The 12,883-nt window shown below is 40.3% G+C and overlaps 1 protein-coding gene across 4 annotated transcripts in view; it reads right to left on the minus strand.

Moving 5' to 3' along the window:
• Positions 1-12,883, minus strand: part of dync2h1 (dynein cytoplasmic 2 heavy chain 1) — an 85,041-nt gene that overhangs the window by 14,994 nt on the left and 57,164 nt on the right. For all 4 annotated transcript variants that reach the window (XM_061827017.1, XM_061827018.1, XM_061827015.1 and 1 more), the window contains exons 80-87: positions 10,316-10,476; positions 9,803-9,928; positions 7,500-7,610; positions 6,671-6,740; positions 6,466-6,551; positions 4,495-4,570; positions 4,087-4,307; positions 3,183-3,287 (exon numbers count right to left, since the gene is read on the minus strand). In XM_061827017.1, coding sequence (XP_061683001.1) covers positions 3,183-3,287; positions 4,087-4,307; positions 4,495-4,570; positions 6,466-6,551; positions 6,671-6,740; positions 7,500-7,610; positions 9,803-9,928; positions 10,316-10,476 — 956 coding nt within the window. The remainder of the gene's footprint in view (positions 1-3,182; positions 3,288-4,086; positions 4,308-4,494; positions 4,571-6,465; positions 6,552-6,670; positions 6,741-7,499; positions 7,611-9,802; positions 9,929-10,315; positions 10,477-12,883) is intronic.

A 12,883-nucleotide genomic window follows, 5' to 3' on the forward strand; every position in this document is an offset into this window, starting at 1 on the left:
TAGTTAGCGTTCCCTAAAGTGTCTCAGTCGTGTGCACGGAGTCTAAACCGTCCTGTCAGCGGCTCACTACATCGCGAGCCGAGTGCCGAGTGTTACCACAACAATGAAAACTTATCAAGTCTGGAAAAAAAGTTTCAGGAGTATTTGTGAAATGATAACACGCTCTCTTCTGTTCATTCAGCTCATTTTACATTACTCTTAAAGGGCTAAAAGATGAAATCATTTGGAAAAAAACATGACATGTGCATGTACATGTATACACGGTAAGGAGTCTCCGTAACTTTTACTAACAACCCAGGTCAAACTAAGATCCTCCTCGACACACCAAGATGTTAGTCTCTCGGTTGAGATGTGCCAGTTAAACATATATAACACTTTACCAATGTCAATAAAATGTCAGCAGAGAACATTTTCAAGTTTTCATTAAGCATCTTCATTTTTTTTTTTTTACTTTTGCCATTATTATCTAGAGTAAACATAAGGCGCATGTCTAACTCGTCTTTGCTCTACGTTGCCCAGGCTGCGTTTCTAACTAAAGCACTGGTGGTGGGCACTGATTTTTAATTATGAGTGTACCCCTTTAAGGGCGGGAGGTAGGGGGTGTCAGGTAAACAAGGAACTAGAGTGTGTGGCATGGCGTGGCCGAGGAGCAGCTTGTTAGAGACGGCGTGCTACTATGTTTGTATAAAAATAAAGAAATGTCAGGCTGTGGTTCACTGCGCTGGATCGGTTTTCATGTGCGCTGAGTGTGCGCTACAAGTGCACAATTGCGCAGGTGCGCAGCTTAGAAGGAACATTGCTTGTGTGTAAATGTGAAGGTGCATCTGAGGAAGACAAGTGTTCATGATAAATGTCTTCCATTAGGCCAACACAAACCCCTTAAAACACTCGCTTTATCATATTTGCTCAGGTGATTAAGTGTCTGTCTGTGGGTTTTATACAGCACACACACATGTTGGCACAGTATGCTTCATTCGTTCCCAAATTGTTAAATCTCGTTTCCGCCATGAAGAGCAAAGCCACCTCATGTAATAATCCAATCACTGAGCTCACACTAAAAAGTGGAGTTCCTTTATCAGCAAAGTAATCACTGCAACCGTCATCAAATATGCATGTTATGTCGTTGAAAAACTCAAAGAACATTTCAAAATATCCAAAAACCAATACAGTAGATCAGTCCCTGATATTCTTGATAATGCTAAGTTGACACGATGTTACCGGGGGGCACGGCATCCTTATTTTGTCCAAAATGGAAGTGTGGCGTAGATGTTTGGCTATTTTTCCCCTACCGTGTTCACGTCTTGCTAAGATTTCACAAGCTGTCACATTTGCCCATCTCACTTCTCCCGTGTTGTCTCGCAACCATCCCGTTTTGTCAAGAGTGGTCAAAAACGTGGCTGCCGTCACTACCGGGGAGCATGGTGTGAATTATAGCACAGGCAGTTTTAAACCTTTGTAATTGCTTAGGGGAAAAAAAAAAAAAGATGGACAAACCGCTTTCTGAAGATCTACCCTTTGATCCAGATTACTAGCGAACGTTCCGTTCGTCACTGTGGAGACTTTTTATGATCAATAATTGCTACAGATGCAAACCAACACAGTGACAAGATTGTCTGAAGCAGACACAACAAACATTTGAAACGATTGAATTACTCCTGTAAAAGTTTTGAGGCCTGTGCAAGGGCGGCTTTCATCCCAGAGTACAATAAATACCAGCAGATGGCTGCTTGATAGGATTCTTCCGAGACTGCTGAATGCTTTCTTGTTCCTGTGCTGCATAATTGCTTTCGAAGAATCGCCTCTAATGCTAAAGCCCGTGTCTTGTATCGGCAATTGGGCTGTGCGTGTATCAAATAAACTGGTCCTAAAAAGATCACAATACTTCTCAACTAGCACTGCAATTGGGAAAAATGTAAAGAGAGTAAAATATTGACAAAGTACTGTAGTTACACACTAATAACTTGTTGTCCAACCAGCTATCTTACATAAGTGCCACATCTTGAAGTCATGTCTTTACGTCATGTGCTTGATTTTGTTTAAGTAGAGCAGGGGTGCCCGGACTTCTTTACCCCAAGATCTAATTTTCAAGTAGCCAGCCTCTCGCGAGCTGTTGCCTTCTATATTTAAAATATAGACTTAGCTTTTACGCACTGTATTGTCTGTGCTTTTCATCCTGGATCAGGCTGTGCCAAGGTGGAATTTTAGCATTACACACCATCTCATCCTCCACTTTCTACTTTGGCTTCAGGCCAGACCTTTCCCACTCGGAAAAGAGAAAATCTCGTCCAGTTTAACTACTTTTTCTTCGATTAATCACATACTCCGACAGTCATTGCATCTTAAAACAACAGCATTTCTTTTTTCAACTTTCTCCATTAATATCAAAAGTAAACATAAGCAGCATGTCTAGCTCGTCTTTGCTCTACGTTGCCCAGACTGTGTCGCTAACTAAAGCAGCGGTGGCGGACGCTGTCATTATAAAACACATTGATGGGGTGCGTAAGTACTATAACATTTGTAATTATGAGTGTACATCTTAATTGTCTTAATTTGTATTGATTTTTTTTTTGGGGGCATGCCGTCCCACGAGCCACCAAGACTGCCTCACGATCGACTAGTGGATGCATGGAGCACCCCTGAAGTAGAGTATTACGGCCTCAAAATTTAGATATGGCAGAAATAGCATGTATTTGTGCTGGTTTGATCACTCCATGTATGAGCAACCGAGGATTGCGGCTTTATTGTCGTCCCATAAATAATAATAATAATTATATATGTATATATGTATATATATATGTATATATATATATATACACACACACAGAAACACTCAAGCTTGTGGAAGGTTACGCAAGGATACCCACAACATTTGACCCAAGTCATGCGGTTCAAAGGAAATTCTACTCGATATTAAGGCAATGTATGGAAATTTTGACCTTGAAGAAAATACAGTCATATAAAATTAGCTAAAAAATTCTCTTTCATAATTGTGCCATTTAGTAAAATTCAATAACTTCGATAATCTTGATTGACCTGAAACAGGAGATGTTTAGTTTAATTTAACTTCAGACAGTGAGACAAACAATGAAACGTGCGTTTTTGTACAGTGTATGTAAACTTCTAATTGAGCATACTGCTCCCAGGCAAGAATGTGTACGGCCATGTGGGTGTTTGTTCTGCACCTGGGAGCTGATAATTCTCTGGGAGGTCCTTTCTATGTTAGCGGGCAGCCCAAAAAATGCAGGCCTGTCATCCTCTGGGAGATTCTCCACAACTCCACGGTAGTCCTGAGGTCACACAAGCACCCACACGTGCACACTCGTATGGACAAGATTACAGCAATAATAGTCCATTTACAAACAATACAAGAATACAATCTTTTAAGGGAGAAACGCAGTACAATATAATTAGAATTGGCCTTGATTACAAGTATTGGTTTCATAACTGCATGTCTACCATCAATCATGTATTAAGATTGAATAGCTCAAGATGGTTAGGTCACACAATGCGGCATTTTAGTATTTTCAACAAAACATTATTTTTTTTTATGTGGGAGAGCAAACAGCTTACATATCCGTGGTTACAAATTTCGGTGATAAAACTTGACAGAGGTCCACGAGCAATATGCAAAAAACATTATCACAAGATTACCTCACACTTTTTAGTTGTTACTTTCTTTGTAAATTGTAAATTCACAGCACAGATTTCCATATTGACTTTCTTTTCTTTCCATATGGTGAACCAACTTTTAAGTGGCTAAAACAACATGCACTTTCAAAGACACCACAAAGTGTGAGTCACTGATAAGCTTGGGCGGCTAGCAGGAATTCTGTACCATTTTTTTTTTTCTTTAAATACGTTTTACTTTGGCAATATGGCAGATTTAATTTTGAATACAGATACACTAAATTGTAGCGTTTGCTTCCGATAGCAGAAGTGGAAGGGCTGCTTTTTATATTTCTCTTTAGCAGGATTTAATTTTTGGAATGCTTAAAGGGGATGTTACATAAGAGGACCTCCATCTTAGCAACTGTAAATTAAAATGTGTGCCTGCAAATTATTTATTGCGTAATCCCCTCAACGTACCAAGATGGAGCAAGAATTTGGAAGGCTGATCTGAGGCGGAAGGAAGCGCGCTCCTTTGCTCTTTCCCGGTCCGGCTGAGAGGGAGGAGAAGACTCGTGCTGAGAAAAATTGCTCCAGGTAAGAGCGCAAAATGCGGAGGTCAGACGGGTTGTCGATGCGTCCGCCGTAGATGGCACTCTCCAACAGGCCGTGGACAAACTCCCACTGAAAAGGTTTACCACCTGAAAGATATTTGAACACAAAAAAAAAAAAAAAGCTGAAGAGCAACCAACAAAAAAACCCTCATCTTCAAACAGAATGCAAGAGTACAACCATTTAAAAGGACACTGTAGCTAAACAAGGTGTCATGTGCCAAAAAACTGCAAACTTTGCTCGATCAGAGAGCAGAGCTTGAAGAGGGCTTCCTACCTTCAAAAAGCCTGTCGATTATTTCAAAGCCAGCACGTAGGTCTGATAAGGAAAACTCGTAGAACTTAGTCCAACCCTTAAAAAAAAAAAGAGGGTAAACATCAGTCACTCACATTTGACGAGCGCCACCGTGCTCGCAAATCTGCACAGTCGAGCACGAAAAATCACGTGCGTAAAATTTGTTACGGGTAGAAAAAAATAGATATTGAAAGACGTCACTTATTTTGTGCAGTCTTGACATTAATTTACGTGTTTATTTCATAAACGTCGTTCACAAAACCAGCCTGCTCCTAAACAATCAGTGTTCACCCGGAAACAGGAAATGCAAGTTAACCGTTCTGACCATGTTCGGAGCTTCTTCACATACTGCGAGTGCATTTACGTCAAAAGTCATCAGCATCATGAGCCTCGCCAAAGGAAGTATGAGATTGTGATTTACTTTGACTTGATCTAAGTTCTGACGGTCATTTTCCCCATGGTACGCGTTATCTTGAAGTTGAAAACGTTTCCCCTCTACATGCTTTATTTAGGAAAATATAAATCATCTACTGCTATCTTTAATCAATGGATTAACAATAAATACCGCCGTAAATTACGCTAGATTATAACAATACATCACGATTGCCGACAGGAATATTTGTTCTAATGTATCGCTAGCTTCTTGCCACCAACGCCGATTATGTTGAACTGAACTTTCAGCAAAACATTGCGGCTACACACCGTTCGTGTTTATTCCTTGGCAGGCCAGCGCGTTTAACTTTTCTTCAGAAAAAGTTGGTCAGATCCAGAATTTTTATTGATGAAAAATTTTTAAATGCCATTTGATATCATGTTGAAATTGGAAGTTATCATTTCTGAGTTTGAAATTTTTGTTTTCTATTTTAGTTATGTATTTGTTTATTTTATCATAATTTACAGTTATGTTATATTAATCTAGTAAATTATTTTAAGGTCTTGAAATTCCATCCGTAATCACACTTTATCTGCGGGCATGACTGACCACACCCGTACATTTTTCAAATGTGAGTGACTGGTTAACATTATATATTCCTTCAATTAATGTGTTCATGGACTAAAGTGCTTTCTTTTGTTTATTCATAAAATAATATGGTCAAATGTGAGCAGCAACACGGGACTCCTGCTTGACCTGACCTGGCTTGACCTCGTGCTTACGCAACACGAGTTGTCCAGGCCGGTCCAGCCATTTTGTTGGTCCGCCAAAGAAAGTTCTACACAAAGGCAAAGTCATTTAGAGATAAAATCACAACATATTGGTCCTAATCTTTTATGCATACTTTGACTCCCTCTTGCGTTCTAATAACATCTACTTTAGGTTATTTAACGACCCAAAAAAATTGCTTTTAAGTGTAAATGTGAATGATAGTTTATCTATAATGTTCCCAGTCCAGGATGTAACCTCTCAGCCAAAGTCAGCTGGTATAAACTCCAGCTCACCCATGACCCAACCAGCACAGGAAGTACAAAACAGATACAAAATCGGTGCTTTATTGAATTACCTTCCAAGCGAACTTCACTTAACATCACCAGTTGGTGGCCAAATTTTTTCCACACATTCTCAACAGAGAATCACCAAAATAGAAGGTCAAGGCAGTAACATTGAATACTCAGCAAGGTAAAATAGTTTTGTAGACAACATCCATATAAACGCACGTACACACATACAAACACTTGCATATACACAAATGTGCGAGTAGACACACACATACACAAAAATAATCTACAACATTGACAGACCAAGAAAAATAAATTACAGAAGCGTTAAAACACAGCCGGGTGGTTTCTGAGTATTTACTGAAAGCAAATCAGGAATGGTAGTGGACTGTGTTTGGATGTTCAGTAATTCCTAATTTAATTCATCTTTGTATGCCGTCTTTCCAATTAAGATGTTAAGTTATAGGTTGCGGTCATGCATGTATGTTATTGTTCAATATTTCTGTGAGTGTGTTCTACCTGGGGTATATAGTTACGTCTCTCTTGGCAGACAGCATGGAACCAGGCCAGACAGAAGAGAGACTGGGCTCGGGCCAGAACACCACCTAAACAAAAACAATTGGCTCCTCATTTAGCGGACACATTAACATCACACTAATAATCAATTAGTTGAGTTCAACGCTGCTGTAACATACCAGAGCATATTTCAATAATAAAATGTCACCTTTACTGATCTGTTCTGGTGTCCAAGATTCATAGGTTCTCAACAGGTTCCTCTTCAGCCCAGGAGGATCCTAGATACACGTATAGTTAAGAGGGAAAAATTAGATTATAGAAAAGAGGGTTACTGACATTGAACCAAATGTCTCAAAATAGTTGTGTGCAACTATGCAAATATAAAAACCATTCATGTTTGGTTTTGATTCTGTCAAATGAGCTGGTATATCATTTGTAAAGCAGTTTGTGGTCATATATGAAGAATAGGTATGAAAGAGAAATACTGTAACAATGTGTATATATAGTAGTAGATAACCACAATGTATCGTACTGGCTATCAAATGTGGAAATAAGAAGTGTTCAAATGTTTAAATCACAGTCGGACAAAGGAAAGTTAGAGAGGAGTTGCTCCACCTCGTGCAAAATATTCAGTTACAATTTCATTAGCTCTTAAAAACCTTTAACAAGTGACAATAACTATGATTTGAGACGTATAAGTTCAAAATAAAACTGCAAAATGAGAAAAAAATAAAACAGCAGCCCCGCATTCAGCCCATCACCTCAAGGCTTATTATGATCAATTGAGTGGCTTGCTAAAGCACCACAACAATCTATTCACAGAAAAGACACACTTCCCCTCTTAAGGTGATGAAATACATCAAATGTGGCTCCTTTTGACTGTTTATCAGCTAAAAGAGAAAAATGGAAAACAACCACAAAGGAGCATGTTATGCTGCACGGATGGTTGCTAACGCTACGTTCCCTTTGAGCAGTACCGTCATGGTATCCAGGTATTATTAAACATTGCGTATGGAGAAGAATGGGAGAGAGTGTACCTCGTATGTGATTTTGAGGCTGGACTGCAGAAGTATGGGAGGAAACCGGGGGTGAACCTCCGACGTCAACCAGAGACGAAAGCCTTCTTTGGGACGAAGCCCATTTAGCTCCTGTGAAATCAGGGTGGTACGTATTTAGAAATATTGTGTGTATGCTTGTTTTTTAATGATTATACAGTTTTTTTTTTCATTTAAAACAACAAAACACTGGACAAGCGGTTATCCCATCCACCCTGCAGACGAGACAGTTGTAGGATGGCCGTTCACGTTCACGTTATGGAGCGGCTGAAAACCAACATTCACATTCATACATGCTGACAGTTTATTCTCCATTTAACTCAATGATTTTTTTTGGGTCAGGTCGAGAATATGGGAGCTGAAGAATCCGAAAAAAACAAGGCCAATCACATCAACCTGTTCCCACCCCATTTGAAATTCACATTATTGCACACTGTCACAGAAAAATAAATGCAGGAACTAATCTCCCTTTATGAAAATGTCTCTTTGTGTGAGAGACAAGATATATGGATTAAGAAATAGAGTTAAGTGGTCAGATGGACTTTCATCTTCATCTTTGCACCTGGCTAGTGCTGATGGAGGCTCTGTTCATCTTTGTCCTTTTTCCTCCGTTCGCAACCACCGTTTTAACTCAACTTCTTTCCTCACACTGCCCCCCATCATTCCCTCATCACAGCAGTTTTTCATTTCAAGCTTGACTGCCGAGACCTCGTCCATCGATGGGTAAGAGGGGAAACAAAGAAAGGGAGCAATGAAGGGGAACAGAAAGAGGGTATAAGGTTGACGGGCTACGTGTTACTGTTGGAAAATAGTGTCAGATGATACCGAGGATGTAGAACACAAGTGAAGGAAATGGAGGAAAAAGCTTTATTCCGTCCCGCGAGCGCCACTGCTGGACTGAGGGACACAAACGTGTACACACAGACACAAACACGGACGCACAGAAGCACACTTCTCCACCACAACAGCTGTGCCTCCTACTGAGTGTTGACCTGCCACAAACATTACTAAACAAAGGAAAGGTACAATGACATAAATAAAACAAAAGACAAAGCTACCTACCGGAAAAAAGTACATGTAAACAGTGGTAAATAAATGTGGCGTAACAACAGGGTGACACAGAGGTTGACAGAGTGTGTGACTGCTTAAAATTCTGTGCAACGCCTCTCGAGTGTTTTGTTGGTAATGTGCAGATAACTCACGCGGCGTAAACTCAAACCCGCTGGAACACGGGAGGCTAACAATGACGGCTCGGCTTTTAAAGTGGAGCGTTCCATGTTGTGCGAGCACTGGCACGTTTTAATGAATTTATTCTGTTGAAAATATGCCGCAAATATAACGGGAATCTCTTTCCAGGAATGCATGTTTTAATCATCATTTAAAAGCAGCTATAGTGATATATTTAATGGGTTGTTTTAGCTACATTAACAAGAGTTTTTATCACTGGCATTTGCGTTAGTGAGTTGCATTCACTGCCTGTGGGACTCTCTGCTCTACGTGCAAGTTAGAGTCACCCTAGTCATGGCGATTCTGTGCCATTTTGTTTGATCCTGTCCTGTTGAGTCGCTAGTTTGCCTCATAGTCAGTGGACCTTGCTGCATGTCTTTTGGATCCCGCCTAGCCTAACGTTTCTGGACCGCTGCCTTGTCGGACTGCTACACCGTGTATGACCCAGTTTACGGAATAAACTACATTGAACATTATGCCTCTGCCTTGGAGTGCTGCATTTAGGTCCCCCCCGTACCGGAGGTCCTTGACAGAAGATAGATAGATAGATAGATAGATAGATAGATAGATAGATAGATAGATAGATAGATAGATAGATAGATAGATAGATAGATAGATAGATAGATAGATAGATAGATAGATAGATAGATAGATAGATAGATAGATAGATAGATAGATAGATAGATCAGCATACAGTGCAAGACATATCATTTAAATATGAAAATACTCTAAAAAGCCCAAGAAAAAAACAGTTTTCAACCGGAATTAAAAAAAAAAAAAAAAACATTCACACTTGGGGCTGACGTCAAGTTCTTCCATTTGTTTGCAGCATAATAGCTAAATGCTGCTTCACCATGTTTGCTTTGGACTCTTCCCTCCACTATTTGACCTGAATCTGTCGATCTCAGAGCAATACTGGGTTCACATTGCATTAGTATTTCTTTCAAGTATTTAAGACCAATCTGGTCAATCACAACATGGTGTACTGGTGTTGGATTTATGATTTATTTTCTCATAACTTTTAAAAAAGAAAAAAAAGAGAATGAGAGAGCGCTTACTTTTTCTAGGAGCGGTAGCCATGCTGTGACAAGATGAAGGTTTTTCAAGCAAAGCCACTCTCCGTTTCGGGAGCATTCTCTGAGTGTGGCCAAGGCCACGTCAGCTTGTCCCTGACCCATCGAGATCTGGGCAGACAGAGAGCCACACTCAGGCAGGGCACCAAACAAAGGAAATGGGATGGAAAATCCAATTCTGTCTTGGCATTCGAGGTTAGCGGGTAGATAATGTAATTCCGGCATTGAATTTTTGTCTTCAGAAAGTGAAAGCATGCAATTGCAAAACTCGATTATATTTCATATTACAATCCAATTAAATATGTAGAAAGCTTGAGTTCAGGTCCGATAAATTAACTCATTTGCATTTAAAGTCGCTCGCAATTACTACTTTTTTCAAAAACAAAATAACCAATTTTCAAACTCCAGCTCGCTAGCACAAACAGCCAATATTAACTAACAGGAAATCAGCTATCTGCGAGCATTCATAATTTCTAAATTTGAATTACTGTGGTCTACCTCACGATACTGATCCCGACCCACAGTGTCTGTGGCGAGTTCTGCGAGCTCCTGGGAGGGGTCGGCCCCCGGAGAGGTGATGATCAGCACCGGTTCCGACTCCAGCGTCTCGGCATAAATACGTCGCAGGTTCAGAGGAGGAGGGGAGAGCTCCTTCATACCTGGAGATACAATGAGCAATGGCGAGATAAAAAAAGGTGACTTTTGTGTGGATAAAAAAAAAAAAATGTATATGTGCAAAGTTATGAGCTGTGGGATCCACTGAGAAAGGGAAACAATAATGTATAAAGGACCTCTTCCACTGAACAACCCAGGCAATTTCAGTTCCTGGTCGCAGAAGGTTCCTGTAGCCTGTGTGGTTTGTGTTTCCATCCAAATTATTAGTTGAGAGTGTTTTAAGACAGTGTTTCCCAAACAGTGTACCGGGGTACATTAGTGTGCCGTGAGTGCTGTTCAGGTGTGCCATGGGAAGCTATCCGATTTAATGTCATTGCTAAAAAAAAACCCAAAACATTTTCTCCAAGAAATAATGTATCTTTATTCATCTATTTATGCCTGTGAGGCACAATGACAGACAGAACCAAAAAAATCCTCTTCTACTAGATGGCAGGAAGTAAATACAGTAATTAATCGATCCGTTTTGGGTGACATTTACTTTTGTTGGTATGCTGTGGGATTTTTCAAATGTAAAATATATGCTTTGGCTCTATAAAGGCTGGAAATCACTGTCTTAAGCAAACGAGGTTGATGTTGCTCAATACTGACACCTGCTGGATCTAAAAAAAATGCTGTGATGTCAAGCTGTCAAGGTAATGTCTTATTTATTTTATATCCAGTGTTGGGTAGGAATGCACGACATTTACTCAAGTAATATTTTGGATAAATTCTATTTGTCTGGGTAATTTTCTCATACGTTTTCCTTTTTTTCCTCAAGTATTCGTTAAAAAGAAATTGTACTTTTACTCCATTACAATGCATGCCGCTAACTACTTTTAATTATCAATAATTGCGTGTGCATTCTATTTTTAGACTTTTGCTTTCGACCGCCACATCGGGCGCCGATGCACCAATCTGTGATTATCACACTAATATTTCCGCACATTCAATAACAACAAACTTTGGTATGCTGTCAGACTTAAGCAACTTAACCAGGCTAAAGATATTGTAGTGGCCCTGCAAAAACACACTACAAACCCGTTGACCAGAGACCTCAACATTACATTATAATTCACGCTCACCAATCAAACGACAAAAAAGTCACGTCTGCACGCAAAGTCTTCTTCAGAGTTTGTCCAGCCTGCTCCTTGTCCACCAAGTGGAAAACGTGAAGATCAGTGTCTGAAAGTTTAGCTTTTCAATGTATTTAAATCCTCTTATTTCTAGCCTCGTGTGATGCCGCATAATAGAGGCTTTGTGAATGAACAAGTAAATTGCTACACGGGTCAGTCAAGCAATCAGCATTCATAAGCTCACCCCCCGGGCCTTCAAAGAGTTCCCGGTAGCTCTAGGAAGACCCTGACCACCAGGAGGAGCAAACTAATCCAGGGGGAACCTTCCGTCGCACAGGGGGAACTCAAGATACCAAGGTAGCTAGGGTGGCTGGGGTGGCAAAGCAAAAAATGCCTGTAAATAAGGAGCAGTGCCAGAACAATGTCAACAGATGGTTTAGTGGTAGGGGTGCCCAGATCTTTTTACCCCAAGATCTACTTTTCAAGCAGCCGGCCTCTCGCGAGCTACCGACGACGAAGACGATGTTTTAAAGTTAATGTTATGTTGCCTCCTATATTTAAAATACAGAATTTGCTTTTTGAGCACTGTATTGTCTGTGCTTTCATCCTGGATCAGGCTGTGCCAAGGTGGAATTTTAAAATGACACACCATCTCATCCTGCACTTTCTACTTTGGCTTCAGACCAGACATTTCCCACAAGGAAAAGAGAAAATCTCGTCAGTTTTAACCACTTTTTCTTCGATTATTCACATACTCTGACAGTCATTGTATCTTAAAACAACAGCATTTCTTTTTTAACTTTAGTAAGTAAACATAAGCAGCACGCCTAGTTCTTCTTTGCTCTACGTTGCCCAAACTGTGTTGCTAACTCAAGCAGCGGTGGTGGACGCTGTCATCATAAAACACATAGATGGGCTGTGTAAGTACTGTAACATTTGAACATTCGGAATTATGGGGGGAAGATAAACTAGGAAAAAGAGAGTGGCGGAGCAGCGTCTTCGTTAGAGAAAGTTCCGTGTGCTACCTAAAAGAAATCAGTGGCTTCTTCTTTTCATTTTTTACAGTGAATTGTGCCATTGGATGTAACAACCAGTCATCCCGCACTCATTGAATCACATTGCAAAATGCCACAAACTGAATAGCTGTATGTTATACTTTTAATTTGCATTGGATTATTATTTTTTTGCACGCAACGCAGAATATCTGCGAAGCGACTGCATCAGCGGTGCACAATTGCGCACATGCGCAGTTTAGAGGGAACATTGGCTGACGTCTTTTTTTTGGCAGGCGGTCCCGCGATCGATCAAGTCTACCTCGCGACATTGAGCACCCCTGGTT

This window comes from Syngnathoides biaculeatus, chromosome 8 (assembly GCF_019802595.1).
Source record: "Syngnathoides biaculeatus isolate LvHL_M chromosome 8, ASM1980259v1, whole genome shotgun sequence".
In the NCBI taxonomy this organism is placed as follows: Eukaryota; Metazoa; Chordata; class Actinopteri; order Syngnathiformes; family Syngnathidae; genus Syngnathoides; species Syngnathoides biaculeatus.